Below are 24,811 nucleotides of genomic sequence, written 5' to 3'. Positions count from 1 at the left end.
TAAATTAAGATGCTGTCCCTTTTCATATGTGATTCAACTGTTCTGGTTGTCCTGCCCCTCTCAGCTGTGCTCCACAGTCTTCTATCACTGTAAGCAAATGCCATCTAGTCAGATGCTTCACTCCGAGGTCAATAAAGGAATTCTCAGTGTCCTTCATTTGCCTCTGTCTGACTATTGCCCTCTCACTGCCTGCCTCCCCAGCCCTTCCTACTCCGAGCTAGGGGATTCTCCTGAACTGTCTTGTGAAACTCTGCTCATTGTCCTTCCAGTGTAAACCCACTTTTGTCTGTGTTAAATCTTAACCTTTTTATCAGTGATCAGAATGGTCCCCAATCTAATCCTATCTGTAATTTACTGTTTAGAAAGTTCCCAGAACATCTGAATTGTCTATGAAAATTTGAAAATAATGGCGGCTTTATAGCACTTCCCTTTTTGATGTTTAGCTCCTTAAATATCCACGTGCCATGCATTTGCCAAGTAAAACCACTGTGGACATCCTAGAAAATATGTTGTTAAAGTGTTGGAAAATATTTTGTAAAACAAATATTAATATTTAGATTGAATTCCTTGTTTCCTTGATCACTAAGCTTGAGAGAACAGCCTTGCTAACTGCTGACTGGAATTGGGAGAATTCTCTCTCTATACATACACACATACATAATTATGTTGTGTGTTGAAATACTACTACTTGAATTACAGATCTTCATTTTCACTTTTAATTCTCTCTCAGCTGGATATCTTCTCCTGAGCCAGCCAGACCCACTCCCTCTTATCTCCTTTGATCTTTGCCCTGAAGCTGTATGAATTGTGTCCACAGAATTCTGTCTTTTCTGGTTTCCTTCTGGGTTCTGCCAGCTGGAAATCCAAGCAGGAGACTGGAGGAAGGGAGAAGATGAGATCAGAGTGTTTGTCTGTCAGGCTCATGAGATCATCTGGGCCCTGACAGCTGGTCACTGGTCCTCCCCGTTATCTTCTTTACAGTCTGTCCAGGTTCCCAGGCCTCTCCCTCCCCAGATTCATTGGAGATTAGGGTAGAGACAGCTTACCTAATACTGAGCCCAGGTTCCTACACTGTTCCCTCAGTTTCCCTACACTCTGCCCAGGCTTTATTAAAAAAAAATCCCTTTAAAGTAAACTCTCCTTGAATCATCCTATTTTGAATGTGCTGCCAATTTTGTTAAGACTGACTCATTATCCTGTTCATCATTGTGGGTCCCTGCCATGCATGTGGTCAAGGCTATTCTTTTGGTTTATTAGGGAAAGGAATTGTTAAAGTTTACTTGACCAAGTTTATTCTTCTTACAGAGTTCCTTATTGCCCCATTGGGGGGTTTTCTACCATAGAACAAAAGATATTTATCCTGTCTTCCAGCATGGAATGTACATTTTGTTTGTTTATAAATAGTTTCAGTTTTTCCATTGAAATTTTGAGAAGAATGGAAGATGAAGCTAAAATGTGAAGATTCAAATATTTATATTAAAACATAGCATCTTTTATCCTACCTGTAAGGATTTTCATGAAGGAGAATTCTATAATGTCTCCTCTCATCCATATACTGATTATTCTCCTTTAACTACATTTTATCTAAAATAAATATGAGTTGAAAGATAAGCCTAACTTTTGTTTTTCTGTTGATTTTAACTATAGTGTACCTGACATTTTTAAAAAATTTAATATGAAAAATAAGTAAAATAAAACGTTCTCTTCACTTTAAAATACTAATTTTGGGAACAAAATTGTACTTAAATTTAGCACTAACTGTCTAACAGTAAAGGGTTTATATAGGAAAGTTCTCTTCATACAACTTATGACAATATGAAAAACGATTAAAATCAACAAAAAGATAAAATTCTATTTCCATATTGTGTGACCTCCGTATTACTCTATTAGCAGTGGACAAAAATGCTGATCATCAAAAAATACTCCTGGATCTTCTAAGGGCTAGGCCTCTGGATTTCTATAATCTTAGGTGTGGTGTCTGTCTGATGATTCTTTCTGATCTCATCTACTTCACCATCATCAAGTAAAAATGCAGCCAGCAGTGGAATTTGAGAAAAATAGTTCTTAGCCAGGAAATGTTTGTGTTTGATCTTGTGAATAAACAAGGGTTCATATCCCTGAAAAGAAAAGAAAATCAAATTCTATTAAATGTCACAGATATATTTTCCAAATAAAAACACTTTTATGCCTCAGTGCCTTTTCTTGTCAGTTCTCTCTGACCAGAACACATTTTTTTTCTTACTTTGTCCATCATCTTTCAGAGTTCAGCTTTTACGACGCTTTAACCTGGAAGCCTCTCGATTCTCTCTCTGACCTCTTTAAATCCAAATGAATCCCTCCTTCTTCCATGCTTGCAAGCCCTTTCATGTATTTTAATTGCAATATTCAGTTCATTCTGCCTTGAATTTCACTATCTGCTTGCGAGTCTCTTCCATGGATAATAAGGAAAATTCCTCAAAGATTCAACCTAGGTCTTCTTCATATATGTGTCTCTTGGCACCATAAGGCAAATATTCAACCAGTATTTCTGTGTGAATGCTCTTGTCACCTTGGTTCTCTTCAAATCTATGTCAATACTGATATAATTACCAACTTGATTTTTTTCCTAAAATTAGTCCTTTCCTCCATCTTTCCAGAGTTCAAAATAGAGATCACAATGGTGTTGTGACAATGCAAACTTCTCTTTGGTCACCCTTTTTACTGTCTTAGATATGAGTTCCTGCACCATCTCTCTTCTGTTTTCCAAACAGAAAATGACCTTCTTGCCTCTGTTAAGTTTTTGTGCCTTTCCGTTTTTAGCTGCTCTTAATTAATTTTTAGGCTTCTTGTCTCTCTACAGCTATAACAGCACTTTGAACGTTGTTACACAGCTTTGCCACATTATAAGACAGTCTGTTTTCTTTTTTTTTTTTAACATTTTTTATTGATTTATAATCATTTTACAATGTTGTGTCAAATTCCAGTGTTCAGCACAATTTTTCAGTTATTCATGGTAAGACAGTCTGTTTTCTAATGAAAGGGGCACACTGCTAGTTGCCAAACTCAATATTCATTCTCTCTTCCATTCTATATTTAGAGGATTGATTTTATATAGGCGCCTGATTTTGTATTTTGCGACATGGCCAGTTTTCTTAGCCTTTATTATAGCTAGAGGAGGCCATATGACAAGTTCCTGGCAGATAGATAGATATTTATATATACACAATATATTTATACATGTATATATTTTTAATAGAAGCCATTAGATAAAGCTTATAAGAAAGTTTTTTAGAAGTGGGAAGACTCATCTGTTAAGTACCTTTAGGCTTTGCCATATCCAGAAGGTGGGTATTATGCAGGAGATGAAGTAGCTATCTTATCTCTAAACGAGTACACAAGCATTAGGATTAAAGCCAAAGGTTAAATACGGCTGAGGAAGAAATTAGGGAGCCTGGGTTTCTGAGAGCACTGGAAAGCTACCATACAAGCCTCCAGCTGCTAACCTCTGGGCTTCTTGTTTCATAAGACAACTGACCCCCTATTTGATTAAGTTATTATAAATTGCTGACTCTGCTATTTGCAGCTAAACTTAAATGCAACTAAAACAATAAAGAATTGTGTCCATTAGATTTTCTTGTTTTTTCCCAAGCACTAAGCACAGTATGTGGCACATTCAAAAGTAAATTCTGATTGAATTAATAAAAGCCATCTATTTTCTTTATTAATCTTAATCGACTCTTCTTTTCAATCAAATCACAAATATTAAGGATACCTACTTCTACAACTTGTTTCCTGAAAGTTAAGACATCCCCTGACTAAATACCCCTCCACAATGTCAAATCAAGTAAAGAAAGCCCTGGAGAAAAGCAGCCAAAGGCTCCTTATTCTTACAGAAAGCATTATGTAGATGTATCCTGGGCTTATCTTTAAGTTTCCTCCCTATGGTGTATACGTGTTTATTATTCAGCAATGAAAAAAAAGAATGGAATTCTGCCATTAGCAACAATATGGGTGGACCTAGAGAGTAAGTATTATGCTTAGGAAATTAGTCAGACAGAGAAAGACAAATACTTTTCACTTATATGTGGAATCTAAAAAATAAAACAAACAAATGTATATAATAAAACAGAAACAGACTCACAGATATAGAGAACAAACTAATGGTTACCAGTGGGGGGAAGAAAGTGGGTGCAGGGCAAGACAGGAGTATGGCATTGAGACACAAACTACTGTGTATCAAATAGGTAAGCAACATGGATATATTGTACAGCATAGGTAAATATAGCCATTGTTTTATAATAACTTTAAGTGGAGGATAATCAGTACAAATATTGAATCACTATGTTGTACACCTGAAACTAAAATAATACTGTAAATTAACTAAACTTCAATTAAAAAAAGTTTCCTCTCTACAGACAAATTCACCAGGTCAAAATACTCATCCTTTGAACTAATCTAACTTTATTCCACCACTTCTTAGCCCACATTTCATTCAAGAAACACTAACACATTTCTGTTATACAACGTTAGATAATACATATATAGAACTTTACAGATTTCAAAGGGCAAAAATTAAGCCAAAAAGTGATCATTAAAGATGGGAATAGCACATTATGGAACATAAATAAAAGGAACAATAAGTAATTCTTAAAGAATAATATAATGTGGGAAAATGTCCAGTATCCATTATCCCCTTTATAGATGAGAAAACCAGGCAATTGAGACATTAACAAACTTGCCCAACTTCTCCCAGCTCCTAGATAGAGCCAGAATTCAAAGCTAGGGCTGCTCTGATCCTCTTACTGATTCCACGTTTTTAGTTAACCCTTATAAAAATTTATGAAGCAAAGAAGGCAGGTTTTAATATCCTGCAGTTTGTTAGTGACAGAAATGGGAAAATACTGGGTCAGGCCTCCTGACTTTAAATCCACTGTTGTCCTACTTTGGCCAATATACACATCATGAGAAATTGATCTGCCTCACATACAGTTCAAAGAACAGAAGTCTTTTTCCATGCTTTTCCTACAATTTGTGTTGTGATTGCAAGGAGTCAAGATTATTTTAACTTTTGCATATTTTTTTTACTTACTGAGAAAGCAAATATCTCTATGTACTTAGGAAACTCTGGAAATGCTTTAACTTGCCACAAGACATAAACTATTCTTTAACTAGGCTGAATAAACTATTCTTTAACTAGATTGAATATTAATACTTAAAACAGCACACCAGCCCCAAACCATAAAAAGGCAAATTTATTTCAGTTTGTCTGAAATGACAGTTATATTTGAAGTCATTTCTTTATTTATAGTAGGCTTGCTTAGTGTAAATGGAGCTCTGTTTACAAAAATTCAGTAAGATCAGCTTCCTGAAATTAGAAATGCATGTGAATAGAACATTTAATTTGATACTGCAGTAATTTGGTTAAATACACAAAGGGAGTTGTGTGGATTAATTGAAGAAGCAGTGGAATATCAGCTTTGGGAATGAACTTCAATCCCACTATGGGTCCTAGATGAAATGATATTGCTAGTATTGGCTATGCTTCCAGTGATTAAATATTTATAAGGCAGCTTAGTTTACTAAATATAATATTTAACATAGTTTCAATTTCTTGTTGCCCTTTCTTTCAATCCCTAGAGTGAAATTTTTCTTAGCCTGGCTTCTACTAGAAAATTATTCAAAAAAGCTAAAAATTTAGCTAGTTTCTCCTCTTCACACCTTCCCCTTCCCAATAAGAACATAGGCCGGGGAAAAAACATGATTCAAAATGGCTATTATATTTGAAGTCATTTCCTTATTTTCCCTTAGCTGACATCTTGCATGGAATGAAAGTACAGCAGTTTAAAAAACGGAAGGCAGAGAACAGCATCAGCTGCAGGGATCACAGGTTTGCTTAGTATAAACGGAGCTCTCTGGGAACGCATCAAGGGCCCCTCAATTCTGTTCATCAAAATGTCATACAGATTGCATCTTGCAAGGTACTGAAATTAAATGGTATTTAATTTTTGCAGTGCTTTCCCCACTCCAAGGTAGCTGGAAGCAAATGAAAAACGGAGCCTCAGAACCCTACCCCATCAGTATGATTGCCAGTTAGAGCACAAAATTATGAACACAATTTATTTGAGAACTTAGTGTGCTTTTTTGATGATTAATCAAAGATGGCCAGATTCTAGTTTCCCTATTACCTACCTAGTGATAATATTCATTTATTCATTCAACAAATACTTATTAAATCACTAGTCTGTGACACTGTTGTAGGTGTTACAATATCCCTGCTCTTGTGGAATTTACTATGGAACTAATGTGCTTGAACTTGCTGTCATTAGGAGGACGTGGTATCACGTTAGGTACTTGTAAGACTTTCAGATATCTTATCTTCACCTTTTATGTGCCTTAGTGTCCTTTTAATTTTAATCTCTGCCATACATACCATCCCTGGTATTTTGTTATGTAAGTTATCCACAGGTTCTCTGTTTCTTAATCCAATGGAAGTATTTAAATTATGCACGGCACTCAAGTTATCTCTAATAATTCCAATGATCAAATTAGGGTCCCAAATAAAGTTTCCTACCTCTTCCATACTCTGCAGCTTGAGATGAGTTGCGCCTTCATCTTTGGTAAGAAGAATGCAGTTCCAGGGCGACCATTCCAAGGACTTATCCCATCTGACCATGACCAGATCGTTGAGATCATTCCTGGCACTGAGCGCCGACTGGGATGCCCAGATGTTCTCCGTCAGGTACTGAATATCTTCCAGCTGGATGTCAAGACATTTGTGAAAAAGAATGTTTTCTTCTAAATGTAAAATTTCTTCAAAGGGGTGGGGATGGGAAGGGATAGACTGGGATTTCAAAATTGTAGAATAGATAAACAAGATTATATTGTATAGCACAGGGAAATATATACAAGATCTTATGGTAGCTCACAGAGAAAAAAATGTGACAATGAATATATATATGTTCATGTATAACTGAAAAATTGTGCTCTACACTGGAATTTGACACAACATTGTAAAATGATTATAAATCAATAAAAATGTTAAAAAAATTTCCTCAAGATTATTGTATTACTGAGAAAACAATTCATACTGAGTATACACCTTATTCATGAGGTTTTCAGTGCACACAGTTCCTTATTTTTCACCAAATCTCTGTTCATTCTGCCCAAACTATGTTACCAATCTCAGTCATGACTGCATCTTTAACCCAGACTCAGCTGTGTATACTTCTTCCAGTATGCTAATTTGATTTTATATTTACATGGTATTAAGTACCTTTCAAAATTCATTAGTAACTATCATCTTATCCTCAGGGTTATCACAGGTCATTTTCTTCCCATTTTACAAGTTAGGAAATTAAGACTTAATAAAGAATAAGCAATTCACTTGGTGTTATTAAAAAACTTTGTTGTTTTAATGAAAAAAATAAAGAGGGAAATAACTGTTTAGAAACTGTTTTCAGAATTTAAACCAGACTAGCTAAAGCTCTTGAAATGACTTTTTATCAGGAGGTCTGCATATATAAACTTAGAATTGCCAGAGGGGCCAGCGTCACAAAGAATAAACACAGAACGAAGAACCATTACTTTGAAAGGTTTGGGTGGGAAAGGAGAAATCTTTTCTGTAAAATCAATGGACAAACTTCATCCATGATTGGCCATGTCTACTGATCATACCTGCATCAGGAAAGCAATTTTAGAATCATCTTCATAATCAGCTTCTGAATAGTAGAGTCGTTGAAGTAAACATTTGTACTTCAAAAATGATTCTCGCTTTCGAGTCTCATTGTCAAGGTTAATGCAGTGACGACACCGGTAAATGCGGTGTGAGGTGGATGATACAGAGAACTCTGTAGAAGGCAAATAGAGCTGGCAACTATGGCAAAAGTAAATCTTCTTATAAAACTTCAATGGGTCTTGAGGGACCTAAATAGTAAAAAAAAAAAAAGAAAAGAAAAGAAAAGAAAAGAAAGTATAATAGCCAGGCCAAATGCTAACTGACAGAAGTACTGAGGGCTAACATCTTAGAATGAGATTAAAAAGTCAGTTAATTTTAAAGTCGTATTTTCCCCTTAACTTCCTACTCTACACAAAACTTAAATTTCAAGCAGTATTCATTTACCCTTCCAAAATATTAAAAATCTCTATTATTCATCAACTTTTAGATATATGTGGTAAAATCACCTAGAAAATTAACTGACTGAAAAAAAAAATGAGTGGGTAGAGGCTTTGAGTTGCAATAGTAAGAAAACCTCACAAGCACTTTTGGCACTTCTTAAGAAGAATTTAGATTTTTTGATCTTTAGTGCTATGCTGTGTTAATTACTCTTACAGGCAATAGCTAGATTCACATATAAATAAAAGCCCACAAAATCGAGCGTTGTTCTCATTTTATTCATCTTAACAATAAATTTGGATTGGCTCAATGATCAATTTTCAAAATGTGAAATTCTGAATTATATAATAGTTCAATTTTTAATTTTTTGAGGAACCTCCATAATGGTGGTACCAATTTACATTTCCACCAACAGTCCACAAGGTGTCCTTTTTTCCCTCCTTGCCAACACTTATCTTTTGTCTTTTTGATAACAGACATTTTAACATTGGTGACATGATATTTCACTGTGGTTTTCATTTGTATTTCTCTGATGGCTAGTAATAATGAGCTTTTTCACATGTAGGCCATTTGTATGTCTCTTTTGGGAAAATGTTTATTCTTTTGACCATTTTTAAATTGAATTAAAATTATTTTGCTATTGAGTTGTACCTGTTGTCTTGGATATTAACTCATCGGATACATGCTTTGCAAATATTCTCTCCCGTCCTACAGGTCACCTTTTGTTTTGTTGAATTGTTTCCTTTGCTGTGCAGAAGCTTTTCAGGTTGAGGCAATCCCATTTGTCTCTTTTTGCTTTTGTTGCCTTTGCTTTTGGTGATGCTGCCAAGACCAATGTCAAGAAACTTTTTCCCTGTGTTTTCTTCTAACAGTTTTACAGTTTCAGGTCTTACATTTAAATCCTTAATCCATTTTGAGTTGATTTTTGTATGTGGAGTGAGATAAGAGACCAGTTTCATTTTTTGCCAGTGGCTGTCCAGTTTTTCCAAGACCATTTTTTAAAGAGATTGTCCTTTCCCCATTGTGTATTCTTGGCTCCTTTTTTGTTGTAAATTAATTGACCATATAAGTACGGGTTTATTTCTGGGCTCTCTATTCTGTTCCATTGATCCATGTGTCTGTTTTTATGCCAACACTATAAAGGTTTGATTACTATAGCTTTGTAATATAGTTTGAAATCAGGAAGTATGATGCCTCCAGCTTTGTTTTTCTTTCTCAAGATTGCTTTGACTATTTCGAGTCCTTTGTGTTTCCATACAAATTTTAGGACCTTTTTTTTCTATCTCTATGACAAATGTCATTGGAATTTTGATAGGGATTGCACTGAATCTGTAGATCACTTTTGGTAATATGGGCATTTTAACAATATTAAATCTTCCAAAAATTTTCTCAAGTACAAAACAAGCAATAACAAGCATGATCCATTTTACAAATGAATAAATTGAACTGTATCAAAATAAAAAACTTCTGCTCAGTTAGAAATGCTGTTAAGAGAATGAAAAGGCAAGCCACAGACTGAGAAAATATGTGTAAATCACGTATTTTACAAAGGACTTATGTGCAAAATATACAAAGAATTTTCAAAATTCAATAATCAGAATATAAACAACTCAACTGAAGAAATAGGAGGTGGCAAAAGATATGTCCAGACACTTCACCAAAAAGATATACAGATGCCAAAAAATGCATGAAAAGATGCTTAATTACTCATTAGGAAAATTCAGATTAAAATATAATGGGATACTACAGCACACCTATTAGAATTCCAAAATTAAAATAAAAACTGACAATACCAAGTACTGACAAGGATGCAAAGCACCTGGAACTCTCATACACTGCAGATGGGGGTGCAACATGGTACAAGCAACTTGGGAAAATTTCTGGCAGTCTCTTATAAAGGTAAATGTGCATTTACCATATAACTCAACGATCCTACTTCCTAGATATTTAACCCAAAACAACCAATTTACACAAAAACTCACAATTGAGAGTTTGCAGTGACTTTATTCACAAAAGCCCAAAGCTCTAAATAACCCAATGTCCTACAACTATAAATATTCTGGCACATCCAGATCATAAAAATATTATTCATTTGTAACAACAAACTAATGAAACACTAAATAAAATGAGTGAATATCAAATGCAGTAAGTTAAATGAAGGAAACCAAAAAAAAAAAAAAGACTACAGGCACACCTTGGAGATATCGCGGGTTCAATTCCACACCAATAAAGTGAATATCACAATAAAGCAAGTCACGTTGATTTTTTTGTTTCCCAGTGCAAATAAAACTTACATTTATGCTACTCTGTAGTCTGCTAAACGTGCAACAGCATTATGTCTTAAAAAATGTACATACCTTAATTTTAAAATACTTTATTGCTAGAAAATGCTAAGCTTCACCTAAGCCTCCTTTTTTCTGGCGGAGGTCTTGCTCTCCTTGATGGCTGACAGCTGATCAGAGTGCTGGTTGCTGAAGTTCGGGGTAGCTGTGAGATTTTGTGCACACCCTTTAAGAGCAAAGTTTCTGTTTCCTACAGTGCAGCCCTCCAGCTTTTCCATATGCCAGCCCTGGTGGCCTTCAAAGCCAGACATTCTGGGGACACGTCCTCCTGATGCAGAACTCCCGGGCTGGGGAGCCTGACTGGGTTCAGACCCCTCACCCTTTGGGAAGCACCTCTGCAATCGTGATCACCCTCCCATTTTGTGGATCATCTACCCGGGGGTGTGGATCTTGACTATACTACGTCTCGGCCCCTCCTACCCACCTCATTGTGATTCCTTCTTTATTATCTTTAGTGGTGGAAAATCTTTTTTGATTATCTTCAGGTTGTTCTCATAGATCGCTGCTCTGTAAACAGCTGTAATTTTGGTGGGAAGAGGTGAGCTCAGGATCTTCCTGCTCTGCTATCTTGGCCATACCTCTTCACGAAATGTATTTCTTAAATAATACGACTTGAAAGTCAAAATTACTGCTTAATCCACAGGCTGCAGAACAATGTTGTGTTAACAGGTATGAAAACAACGTTCATCTCATTGTATATCTCCATCAGAGCTTTTGAGTGACCAGGTTCATTGTCAGTAAGCAGTAATAATTTGAATGGAATTTTTTTTTCTGAGAAGTAGGTTTCCACTGTGGGCTTAAAATATGCACTAAGCCATGGTTGGAAAGAGATGTGCTGTCATGCAGACTTTGCTGTTCCATTTATAAAGCACAGGCAGAGTAGGTTGGGCATAATTTTTAAAGGCCCTAGAATTTTTCAGAATAGTACATGAGCACTGGCTTCATCTTAAAGTCACCAGCTGCATTAGTCCCAAACAAGAGAGTCAGCCTGTCCTTTGAGGCTTTGAAGCCAGGCATTGACTGCTTCTCTCTAGCTGTAAAAGTCTCTTCTTCCAATACAAGGTCATTTCATCTACACAGAAAATCTGTCATTTAGTGTAGCCACCTTCATTGATTATCTTGGCTGGATCTTCTGGATAACTCGCTGCAGCTTCTACATCAGAACTTGCTATCACACCTTGCACTTTAATACTATGGAGACGGCTTCTTTCCCTAAACCTCATGAGCCAACCTCTGCTAGCTTCAAAGTTCTCTTCTGCAGCTTCTTCACCTCTCTCAGCCTTTATAAAACTAAAGAGAGTTAGGGCCTTGCTCTGGACCAAGCTTCACTTAAGGGAATGTTGTGGCTGGTTTGATCTTCTATCCAGACAACTCAAACCTTCTCCATATTAACAGTAAGGCTGTTTCACTTTCTTATCTCTCATGTGTGCACTGCAGGAGCACTTTTAATTTCCTTCAAGAACTTTTCCTTTGCATTCACAAGTTGGCTAACTGGTGCAAGAGGCCTAACTTTTGGCTTAGCTCAGCTTTGGACATGACCTCCTCACTAAGTTTAATCATTTCTAGCTTGTGACTTAAAGGGAGAGGTGTACAACGCTTTCACTTGAACACTTAGAGGTTGTTGTACGGTTTTTAATTGGCCTAATTTCAATAATGTTGTTTCTCAGGGAATAGAGAGGCTGGAGGAGAAGGAAAGAGATGGTTGGTGGAGCAGTCAGAACATATTTATATTTATCAGTTAAGATCTCCATCTTATATGAGTGAGGTTCATGATGCCCCAAAACAATTACCATAGTAACTTCAAAGATCAATGATCACAGATCACCATAACAAATATAATTATAATGAAAATTTTTGAAATATTCCGAGAATTATCAAAATGTGACACACAGACATGAAGTGAGCAAATGCTGTTGGAAAAATGGTGCAAACAGACTTTCTTGATACGGTTGCCACAGCCTTCAGCTAGTAAAAACACAGTATCTGCAAAGTGATATAAAGCGAAGTACAATAAAACCTGGTGTGCTTGTGCACGGAGCACAGTTCCATTTCTATGACACTCTGAGTTAGGTTAAGTACAGAAATAAAATGCAGATCAGGGTTTGTCAAGGGTTAGGCAGCCACTGGAAGGGTTGATTACAAGTAGCAGGATGAGGGAATTTAGGGGAAGTGATAAGATCATTTTTTATCTTAATTGCTCTGTTGGCCATTGACTACATGACTCTGCATTTGTCAGAACTCACCAGAAAGACTGAATTTTATCAAAGGTAAATTTAAAAAGTGAATAAATGGTATAACATTATGTGAATGTGTAAAATATTAAATTCTATTATACTACTCCAAGTATATATAAACTAAGCCTATTGAGGACCAAAAGGTATCTTGGAAAAATAAAACATTGATGCAAATAAGAAATAATTCAGTGGGCAACTTTTCTCTTGAACTTTTGTTGTATTTTAATATTCTCCTGCAAAACAATTAAATTTTAAAAAGAAAAAATAAAAATTCAACAACTTTAATTTTTCTAAAAACTTTTACTAAATATTGATATTGTTTATGCTTAAAAAAAGCAAAATAGATGTTAAATCAGCTTCTTAAATAGATTACTACTCTAAAAATAATCATTGGAATAAAACACTATTTCAAGTTCTTTAGTAAACCCCCCAAAAAACGTTATTAAAAGTATTTTAAATAGTTTTGCAAAGTAAGAAGGCAATAACACACTTATCTTGGCTTTATAGAGAGAAAATTGCTTACAGAAGCCTAAGCATATTGGAGGTGGAAAAGGCAGTTTAATTCACATACATGTCACATTTGAAGTTCTCACAGGGTATCTACATGGATCTGTTCAGTAATAACTGTAACTATGTGGTAAGTAGTATAAAAGGACACAAATAGGTACATGTAGAATCTCAGAAATGTAGAGTTTAACTCTCTCTGAGGCCTAATGAAAGAGGGTACATGTGAGTTGTGTCTTAGAAAATCAAGAAGAGTTGGCTGGTTGAAGAAGGGGACAGCATTCCAGGTAGAAGCTGCAGTATGTGCAAAAGCATGAAGGTGTGAGAAATTACGATGCATTCAAACGGCACAGTTTCCAACTGGAAATTTGCTTCAGAGAGCAGGAGAGAATTCAAGGTTGGAAACACGGACAGACAAAGTTAAATGACTAATTTATCAACATAAAAAATATCATTCAAAGGCAATTTTACCAATAAGATGGTCTTCCATGTGGACCCCTAGTAAAGCATTAAAGCAAAATTTGAATATACTTCAACTTACTCTAGCACATTTTAAAATTCTGATAAAGTAATACAGGAAAAAAAAAGTAGAGTGGTACCTTAAGGTGTCTTGCAACTTCTGGATTAAACAAAGGTGTTCTGATGTAATGAAAGAAGAGTGTTGCAATCCTTTTCCTGAGTCCTTCAAGGTTATGATGTTTGACTCCTCTCATCATAAGGTCAACCTCCCTGTCAATCAATTCTAGAATTTCCTGAGTCAGTTTACATGCATGTTCCTGTCCAAAACACAAACATAGTCGGTACAGAATTTTAAATATCACTAAGTTGAAATTACCACCCAAACTGAAAATTCCAAAAGTAATGAAACACTAATGATAGAAGTATAAATTGGTACAACTAATTTGGAAAAAAATTTGACATTATCTAGTAGAGTTTAAGATATGCATAAGTTACAATCCAGCAATTCTACTCTTGAGTGCTTTGGAGAAATGTGCATGCAGTCATTGTTCACAGAAGCTCGAAATCAGAAACAACCAAATATCCATAAATAAACTGATTACATAAATAAGTGATAACTTATTCATATAATAGTATATTATCTAATATATGGAAATGAATGAACTACAGCTATATACAATAATAGGCTTAAATCTTACAAATTAATGTTGAGCAAATCAAGGCACAAAAAAAATACAGTATCATTCCATTTAAATAAGATCTAAAAATAAGCAACACAATACTATATTATTTAGAAATGTATACAGAGGTGGTAAAATTATGAAGAAAAATCAAGGAAATGATGACCATGAGAGCCAGTATGGTGGTCACTTTTAGGGGACCAGAGGGTGAATTATGAATATGAAGAGAAAGGAGGATGTTGGCAATGTCCTGTTTTTAAGCCAGAGAGTGGTCACATGTTGGTGGTTTTATATTTGCTAGACTGTACATATAAATTTTATATGTTTTTTCTGCATTTTTATATAATTCACAATAGTTTGTAATAAAGTAATAGAAATAAATGCTGTTGAATAAGAAAGCCCAGGTAAGAGCTGAAGTCATTAAGGTAGAGGATTTAAAAGTAATAAAATGGAAGCTGTTCCAACTGCTCAAGAAGGGACTATAAGAAACATCGTTTGAATAAAGAAGTCAGAAGGGAAAGTCAGTAACTGTAAAATAGTGCTCTTCTGTTCTTTGTAATACACACTTGACATAGCTAATACAAGAGTCTGCATCAGTGGTTTTTGACCCTGAAGGCACATTAGAATGACCTGAGGAGATTTTAAAAGATTTTAACACTGCCCTCACACTTGAGATTCTAATTTAGCTGCTCAGAAATGGAGCCTTAGATACCATTCTTACTCATTTAGCCTCATATTGTCTCCCTTTCTCCCTTCCTGTTTCTCTCTCTGTCTCTCTCTCTCTTTCAAGCTCTCCAGATGACTCTGGTGTATACTCGAGTTTCAGATTCACTGGTATTAATAATTGTCATAAAAATATTACCCATTATTTACTGAGGACTCCCTATTTGTAAACATTGAGATGTATAAATTATATTTTTATTTATATATATATGTGTGTGCATATACATATATATATTTATATATACATATCTTTATGTCCTCAAAGCAAGTAATTTTACAAATGATAAAACTGGTTTTCAGAAATATTAAATAACTTATCTAAGGTTGTGCAGCCATAATGAGTAGAGCCAGAATTCAAGTTATGCTCAAAGGCCTTAACTTCCATTAAAATATTGTTAAATAAATGCATAGATGGATATATTAGTGTATTAAGCAATGCATAACTTATCTTTTTTGAGTCCATCCTTTGGCTTTTTTCATTAACCAGCTAATGGTCCTGCACTCTCTTTTTTTCCAATCTGTTCTTTTTACTGACATCTGCAGATATTCTTATTTCCTACCTCTGGAACTTCTGCTTCTCCCTCTCTTCTTAACTATGTCTATCTTCAAAGGCATAGTCACTAGACAAACATCCTTGAAAAGGCAGTCCAGAGCAAAGGTCATCAATGCTTAATTAAGTCCATGTCTCTGCTCTCAAGACGGGCAGAAATGTGAGAGACCCATGGAGACCGACTTACCTTCCAATAAGAACCATTTGCTCAACTACTTATTGCATCTTAAACTAACTAATGATGAGGGAAAAGAGATAAAAATACTTACACTAATGCTGCTTTAAAATTGCTAAAAATAAAATTTTGTCAAAATATATAGACAGTAATTGCTATTGTATTGAACTAAGTTGAGCATTAATTTCATGCTATATATATATCTGCATTCATTGCAAAGCTGAGGATATATTTACATGGGGAATTTTCATTGTGCTATATTTGTGTGTCATAATATATAGTTTGAAAATTTTTAGATAAACATTAATGCATAAATCATATCTCCCCAAATTATACCCAAACAATATAGTTGTTGACAAAATAAAATTCATACATATAAACATTTATTAATATCTTTATAATTACTTAATACAAAACATCTCATTTTAGTATTCAATTCTTTTTATTGACAGTGGTTATGATACCCCCAAACTAAGAGAAAGTTGACATACCTTTACAGTATGTTTAAGCGTTAAGAGTACATCCAGCCTCTCATCTTGAGAGATGTTTTTCAGCATAATGCATTCATAGATGCTTTGCAGCTCTCTGGCTCTGATGGTGAACTGTGTATCCATCTCAATTATTTTGCCATCAAATCTTCTCCACATCTTTGGAGCTGAACACTTAAAAATAATATTATGTTTATAATTATCAGTTAAAGGTTCAAAAGTAATTTTGTTTCTTCTACTGTAAGTTAACCTTACTATCATGAGCTTTATGAATATCACAAATTGATTGAAGAATTTTAAGGCCATGGGAAAGTAAAACATTTTAGGAAAAAAAAATACGAGAGAGCTTCAGGTTATAAACATGCAAATAATCCTGAATCCTCAGGATTCAGAATTTGCTACTAATTTTCCCTAACTAGTATGATGGAGAATTTGACGGGTTTATGAAACAACTCATTACCCACCTTGGGGAAAAAAAAAAGTATGCTATTTAGAATGCTAAAAACAACTTATTTAGTTCAATCATATTGAGTTGTATGAATGTGTCTTGATCATGCTTTGCCAATTGAGGACAACCTTTGTGGAACACCTGCTACAATCCTCAAAGCGTTAGACCTACAGATAAGGCAAAACGGGACTCTTTTAATTATGGTTTTGTTTTCTGCAAAAAATAAATCTATAACAAGTTCACAGTTCTTCACAAAGCAGATGTCCATAGTGAAATAGCTGTGTTTAGCTACCTTAGCGGGGCTGTGGTCCCTGCCTCCCTGGTGATGGCTAAGATTTTCACTTCCTATTTCCAAATCTGGCTTGGTGCCTCCCAACCTAGCCTGCCTCTCAACCTGAGGGTCCAAGATGGTGTTCACTTGCCCTGAAGCTCCTCTGAGGACTCCCAGGCTAAGAATTTAGAGACAGGAAGTGGAGTAAGCTCTGCTGGCTCGGGACCCCAGTACAATCTTTAACAGTGACTAAGACTGTGTTTGCCACGGTTTTTGTTCCCTCCTACTGAGACTTCAGGAGAAGATTCATTGACCTAGAAATATTATAGTGAAAACTCTATTTTCCCTTCTACTTTAAGGTATAAAGCTGCTCAGTTTCTTTCCCAGATTATAATCTATCAGAAAGGAGGGTACGTTGCTCACGACCACGAACTGGCCAAATGCTGTATTATTTGTAGGCTGATTGGTAATTGCTTTGGAGACCTGCAGTCCAATTTATAATCGCCACATACTTGTAACCATTTAAATCTTAGATTTGATATAATTAAAGTTTAAATAGAAGCCGATGTATTGGAACAAATCATCAGGAGTTAGAGTAGCCAAACAGAGAAATAAGGCTGCATTTAGTATGACAGCCTTATGAGAAACCTTTAGTCTCAATTTACCTTTAAATTTTTACATTTCATATTAGCTAAATTACATTGAAAACTGCAAAGCTACCATTTAGCAACAACTATACATGATATGTGTTCAAAGTAATGGCATCATTTTCTGATCAAAGCTAAAATGAACGTTGTGCAGAGCCAGGAATCTTCATCAGAAACTTTAGATCCTCAGGGTCTAGTTTCAATCCAGCAAATGAGAAACTGCAGCCCTATGATTAATTTATATTTTCAGAGCATAAATCTAATATTAAATAATGTAGAGTTCACTAGCAGACTGACAGAATTAATAAAATTTATTAAGGATTATAGTAGGAAAATAGTAAGAAAATATTTTATCATTTAATTATCACTTAGAAATTTTTAAAACATTGTTTTTGAATGGATACAGCCTTGTCTGTGGTAGGCCTCAGAGTGTTACTGAGATCTAATGTTTGTTGCAAAGCTCTTTTTAAAAGTTTTAAGGAATAAGCAATCTTAGGCTGTTTCATTTTGCAATATTCTAAAGTCTAAGGGCAATCTTTGTATGCAGGCGTCCTGAGGGTGGCTCTATTAAGTGTAATTTCCTTTCTTCCAGTAATGTGGACAATACCTTTAGCTCTGCAAGCTGGTAAACTATTTCATTTGTAATAATCTCAGTATAACAGCCTTTTAATGAAATGCTTACTTCATCTACTTGATTGTGTTTTTTCAACTGTTGTATTGACTTAATTCTACCTTCCTTCCATGTTTTTAGCCCCATCTAAGGTAAGAGGATATAGTCATACCTTGGATTTTTTTCTAAATATACTCAACATTCATATCCTTCCCATTCCTCAATTTTTAACTTAAATCCTACCTTCTCCATATAGATTCCTAACACTATGGTTTCAAATCACTGAAATCACTATTATCTGAAGTCCTATTGTACTTGTAAAAACAAACACATGCACACACACAAAGTATATAGTATCTCTATTTCAATCACTCAGGGAAATGCAATTTGGATACAAATTGTTACATATATATTTATCATAATGTTTGTTAATTCTATTTCTTCCAAAAGATTATAAGATAAATTTCTCATGTAGTTCTGTATTTATTCAATCAACAAATATTTATTGTGTTTACTATATATTGGACAGTGTGCTAGATAAAATACTATCCTGATTTCAAAAATTCTTAAGTCTAACGGGATGGAAAGATTTTTTAAAAAGTAATTAAAATAAAGGGTGATTATGCTTGATGGTGCAGGTAAATAGGTAACTAAAGGTTGCTATGAAGGGTTTAACTGGTGAAATGAAAACAGTACATAAGCTAAAACCTGAAGACTAACCAGGAGTAAACCAGATTAAAGGAAACTGAGTGATATAATCAAAGATTCCTAGATTTGAAGTCTGAGTTCCCTAGCATAAGCACTGAAAAGATATAAAAAAAATCTGTTTGGCAAAGCAGTTTTTATATTTGGATTTATTTCTGCCAACACTAATAACTTGGTCTTCAAGTCTAAGCTTCTTTGATTTCAGGCCTTAAGGTGGGTTTCTTGTTTTTTTTTTAAACTCTGATGCAGGAAAATGTCAACTTTGCTTATTTCTCTTTTCTATTCCTTTTTTTCTTTGAATGCTTTGGCTGTAATAAGAGATGTACAACAATCATGTTCTTAAAACTGCTTCAGAAAGCAGGAGCATAATAAATTCCATTTAGCTGCCAACAAATGAGGCAGCATAGACTCTGGAGGAGAGAGACAGAAGAACAGCAGGAAGACACATTTCAAGGAAGGGAAGGTGGAGAGACAACAAAAACCTTGAGCGCGGCAAGCCTCCATAAAATAGAAGAAATGACTGTGCTGTAAGAGGAGGCCTTTTCTTTCTCCTAAATTAATACTCTAGTCCCTAAAGGCACAAATTAAGAACCACATAACCCCTCCAAAGCTACTGGGTACTGATCAACTTTTCTTTTGCCCAGCAAAGGGGCTTTGTTCATCCACAGAGCATGTGCCTGTGTACTGTGGTGCTCAGAGAGCCCCAGAGCTGGTTGCATTTTTCTATCCCATTAGCTGTTGGCCACCTGAGTAAGGAGAAAAAAAATTAACAGACACAGCTAAGGCAGATTGCAGTTTTGTAGCCTGTGATTGTGACAAGTGGTGGGCGAATCAAAGAGACGCAAGGAAATAAATGGCCTTGACTCTAGGGGAAACCTCTTGCAGAAATTCAAATGGTCTCCTTACACAGTTTGGGTAAGGAGCACCCAGGCTATATTAGAAACTGGCTTATGATTTTTCATTCAAATTTCTTGACCCGAATTTCTTCACCTTTGTCTACTTGTGAGGTTTTAACATTTGACAACCTGTGGATGACCATGTTTGATGGATTAATTTGCAAATTATTTAATTAATGCTTCAAAAATCTTTAGATTAAGACTTTTAAGGAGAATGAAGGCTTAATATCAAATTCATAACAACTGATTAGTTCAGTGCCTTGATTGGACTAACTTAAAATAATATGACTCATTACTCAGAGAAATTCTATATTCAGGATGAGAAGATAAAAAATAAAATATTAGCTCAGTACATGACATAATAGTTAGATAAAATGAAGTTAAACTAAAACCAAACCATAAAATTTTATTCTCCAAAGTTATTTCCCAATTACAGGGAAGTAAATAATCTCTTTACATACCTACATGTTCTCGTCCTAAATCTGGATCTTAAAATCTGCATCATGGTTCTGGTTGTTAGTGTTAACATTTGAAAAAAACTCTGGCTTTATTTAGCCTCAGGGATTAATTACAAGCTATTTTTCCCCAGTAATAAAAAAAACTGTAGAATAAGTTACTCCAAGTTTCATGAAATCAACACTGACTCCTGAATACTGGAGGCAATGCAAGGCATGGTGAGGGGAGGAGACAGGCATGAAAAGGAACAGACCTTGATAAGTATTTACAACAGAAGACTAACTATAAAGTCTATCTTAATTGTTTTCTATGATATTTAGTATGGCATTATATACAGAAAGGTGATTAAAATGATTATGTATTAGAATAACAAAGATTTTAAAGTTTACTATAACAGGTTAGAAGCAGCCCAAAAGTCACTGTTAGCCAATATTTTTAAAGACTGGACTAATGAGACTATATAATGGACTGGGATTGATGTCAAGTGTAGTTGTCCCAGTCTGTGGTGGTGTTTTTCTTGCCCTGTATAACACTTTGGTCAAAACTGATTTAAAATTTCCTCATATTAGCTAAAGTGTCCATTTCCTCTAAATCTTAGCCTGGGCATTGGTGAGATTAACTGGCATATCAGTTGGGGTGAACAAGGGTTCAGAACCCCAAGTCTAAAACGTACGGCCCACACAAAGCCGTGCCTTGATTTCTTGTGAACCCACAAGCTCTTGTGGCCAGCTTTTCCATCCTCCCTTCAACCTTCTTGTCTTGCATCTTTGTGTGCTGCCCTGCATCAGTCTGGACATTAAGGTCCAGTCACTGCTCTTGTTCCCTCTCCTCTGACCAGAACGAATCTTCTTACACTTAATAGTTCATTTATTTAGTAATACAATTAAAGAAGCCACACTGCACCTCGTTGCCTTCCAACTGTTTCCTCCCTCCCTCTCTCCTAGAAATACTCAAAAACGCCCATTTTCCTGGCATAGAGCAATTCTTCCTATACTCGGGACCTTTCTGGGTCTCAGATTCTACCTCAAAATTTATCAAATTATTTACCCCACTTCCAAAAAAAAAAAAAAAACCCCAGAAAACAAAAACAAATCTTCCTCCCTCCTAGGAATTCTTGTGAACAAAATTTCCCCATCTCCTTATTTGGTGAGATTTAAGGAAATTCTTAGAGTGCTCTGCTCCATGACAGGGGGCAATGGTCATCAGCTGGCCCCAGAGTCACTTTATATGGCAGGACTTGATCTACCTTTGGCCTCACTATGATTCAAAAAATGTTTAGAGACAATGCTAGACATGAGACCAGAAGTCGGGGGTGTAAAAGCATAATGAAGAATAGACATTGTATAAATATTTGCAACAAGAATTTAAAATAGTTTATAGGGAACAGAGCGGCAGATCAAGAACAAGTAGGAAACCCTGTAGAAGGTCCAGCCTTAAATAAGGAAGGCAGGTGCCACCCATCTTCCCTGTCCATTAGCACCTCAGAGGCCTCTAGCTCCTCCAGACACTCCTGTGTCCCCTGGTCCACGCTGGTTGGTAAGAATAACAATCAGACACATAAGGAACACAGTGTCCAGTGAGGAAGCTGGATTCAAGATAAAGCAACTTGCTAAAGGAATACGTTTAGTTTAAAGAATCACCCTGCAGAAGTATGACTATTATGGCTTCCTTATAGTAGTACTCATCTTTCCTAGAACGAAGATATTCAAGAATTTGAAATGACTTTATCTATGTTGCATAATTTCTTGATAATACCTGAAATATAAAATTACCCAACCATTATTTCTATCCCTTGTTTTTCCTCTCTACCTTCCTCCACAAGCATGTATTGATGCTCTGTGTTAAGCACTGCGCTAGGATATGAGGATACAGAAATAAAAGGTAGCTCTTGCCGTAAGAAGCTCAGAATCTAGGAAGGATTCACTCATATAAGTAGCCGTAATAAAAACTGATCACTGGGTACAAAGGCAGAAGCGACGCAGAGTCTTAGGAAAGCATGCGGAACAGGCTAAAGCAGGGGCATCAGCAGTGCTTCCCAGAAGGGGCACCTGTGCTTGTTTTTGGGGGGGGTGGCTGGCTACTGAGGAAAGAAAGGATGTTCCGGTAGAGGGCACACCAGACGTAAAAGCACTGAGTGCGCGTGGCCCCCCTGAGACATGCAAGGAACTGAGCATCGCTGGAACAGTGTGGCTGTCCTGTGCGAGGAGAGATGACGGTGAGACAACAGTGGGACGGGTGAGGTGAGCCAAGAGTCCATTACAGAAATTTTCATTCCCTGAGGGCGGCGAGGCGGGTAGGGGCAGAGCCGTGTTTAATGGGATCACTTTAGCTGCAGTATGGGTGATGGAGGAGGGAACTGAGAAGTGAGACTGGAGGTCAACAGCCTAATTCAGAGACATAAAATAATCCAGATGGGAAGGAAATCCAGATTCAATTCAATCAGTGTCCAGCTCACACACACAAGATAAGACCTGTCTCATGACGGCCTCCCAGGGGACACAGGAAAGCCAGAGAGGGGAGCTGATGCATAACGCCTCCTCAGATACTTCTCATCCTCTCATGCTCCAGCAGGACCGCAAGGCGTTCTGCCAAGACTCAGATTAGCTGCGGTTCAAGTCTTTGCTGACACAGCCTGTGTGGATACAGGCAAGGTTATCAAGGTGCCACGGCAGAGCCACTTCCCTGTAGGCAGCGGTGGTGGGTTTGAAAAGGAAGAAGTAAAGAACAGAGATTATTCAAGTAATAGAACAGTCTGGCGGCTAAACAGGACATCAAGAATAGCGCCCAGGTTTCTGCCTGAAGCAACTGAGGAGATGAGGAAATCTTCATAGAGATAAACTATGTGAGTGGTACAGCAGAGGACGAGCTTAGAGGTGAGGAGCCAAGGAATGGTTAGATGATATGGCTTAGGGGTTGACCTGTCAACTGGAGGTGTACTCTTGAGACATCCAAAGAGCAGTGATAGTAGGCAATTAGCTATGACTTGGAAGCTCCCAAGAGAAGTCTGGCTGGAACTGTAGGGAGTTCCAGGATGCAGGGTAAAGCCACAAGAAAAACTGAGATCAAACAGGAGAGCGTGTAAGTGAGATGAGAGGAGCGCATTTATAGTATCACAAAAATACGGTTTTTAAGAACAGATGTTCTCACAGAACAAGCATCATACAACTAAAATCATGACAGGTGAATATCTTAAAAAACTCCATCCCTTTTCTTCTCACGGCTGGATTGGCTTTTAATTGCTTGGAAAGATCAAGTGCATAAAAGGAAACTGGTCACTATGGAAACAAGCTAGTCAATATCAAACAGGCAATTTCACCATGAAAGGGTAATTAGTTTTTCCCTTAATTGTATGTTTTCATGGTTTTCAATAATCTTACATCTTTTTAGTCAGAAATTTCCAGTCAGCTAAGGACCTGGTGAGCAAAAGCAGAAACACTAGTCTATGCTATTTTCTCCAGGTTGTTTACTCTGGGGCACCCCAGATCCAGGCATTTTGTGACTTCAAGACTACATTTTATCAGGGTGTGGAATTCATCCAATTTCTACAACCAGCCTAAATCTAAATGAACAGAGTCACAAGGAAGGTGTCTTCACTTTTTCCTTCATGGACAAATCTCTTTTGTTAACAGCATGTTAATTCCATATTACTGGTCAATTGTTATTCTAGGCTGCAGCAAAAATCTAAAGCTGTATAAGAAAAAAAAATACATGCAAAATTTAAATAAACACATCACCAAAATGCTACACAAAATTCATGCAAATTCTTACGATATAAGTCTCTTCAGTTCATTATTCTACATTTTTTAACTCAGGATGCATTCATATTTAAATAATTGTTACTTCACTAACCTGATCCAAAAAAGTTTGTATTAGTGCTTTCTGGTTCGCCATATAAGCGATGTATCTATGTCTCCCAATGGAAGCAATTATCTGGGTCTCTTTCTCCAGAAGTTGACACAAAGCAGCTTTCCTTTCAGCTCCAGTGAAAGATTGGTTAATGCGTGCAAGTTCTTCTTGCCGCCAGACTAGAGCAATAACATGAAAGACTCTTGAGTTTTTAAATCCCACATCTTTCCAGAGCATTTTTTACTATCACATCCTGACAAGCAGTATTTTATTTTTATATCACTTTAAATAAAATTAGACTTGAATAGAATCATTCATATTGTACACGTGATATCCCCAAAAAACAGGATGAAACAGAAGCTAAGTGACTTAAAGCGATAAAAGAAGAGTCCATAGTACATCAGTACGGATAATGTCAAATTATGCCTCCAAGTGAGCATGCACACACCCCAGTGTTGAAAAAAATGTGGCCTGGATGTGTGGCACCTATGAACACGTACTGCTCAGATCTCCCTCCAAGGCAGTGCCTGCTGCTAGGAGTTCAGGAGGCTGACAGTCTCAGCTACAGCACTTCGGATCTGCCGCCACTCTGGAGCACAGGCCACACTCTCCCCACTAAGCGCCCAGTCAATGACTGAGAACCAGTGGGGTACCAAGGGCCAGCAGTGGTCTCTCCTGGGGTCAG

General features: G+C 36.3%; 1 protein-coding gene across 4 annotated transcripts in view; it reads right to left on the bottom strand.

The window, feature by feature from the left end:
• Positions 1 to 280: 280 nt before the first annotated feature.
• The window catches only part of IQUB (IQ motif and ubiquitin domain containing), a 59,982-nt gene continuing 35,451 nt past the window's right edge, over positions 281 to 24,811 (bottom strand). For 3 of the 4 annotated variants that reach the window (XM_064487391.1, XM_031455284.2, XM_031455286.2), the window contains 5 exons: positions 24,130 to 24,305; positions 16,251 to 16,421; positions 13,772 to 13,948; positions 7,654 to 7,902; positions 5,296 to 6,736 (listed from right to left, as the gene is read on the bottom strand). In XM_064487391.1, coding sequence (XP_064343461.1) covers positions 6,323 to 6,736; positions 7,654 to 7,902; positions 13,772 to 13,948; positions 16,251 to 16,421; positions 24,130 to 24,305 — 1,187 coding nt within the window. In that variant the 3' untranslated portion in view covers positions 5,296 to 6,322. Of the gene's footprint in view, positions 2,118 to 5,295; positions 6,737 to 7,653; positions 7,903 to 13,771; positions 13,949 to 16,250; positions 16,422 to 24,129; positions 24,306 to 24,811 lie in introns of those variants that run through there. The other variant, XM_064487390.1, reaches the window with a different exon arrangement.

The sequence above is a fragment of the Camelus dromedarius genome, chromosome 7, assembly GCF_036321535.1.
Source record: "Camelus dromedarius isolate mCamDro1 chromosome 7, mCamDro1.pat, whole genome shotgun sequence".
Lineage (NCBI taxonomy): Eukaryota > Metazoa > Chordata > Mammalia > Artiodactyla > Camelidae > Camelus > Camelus dromedarius.
This window is presented reverse-complemented; position numbering and strand designations above follow the sequence as displayed.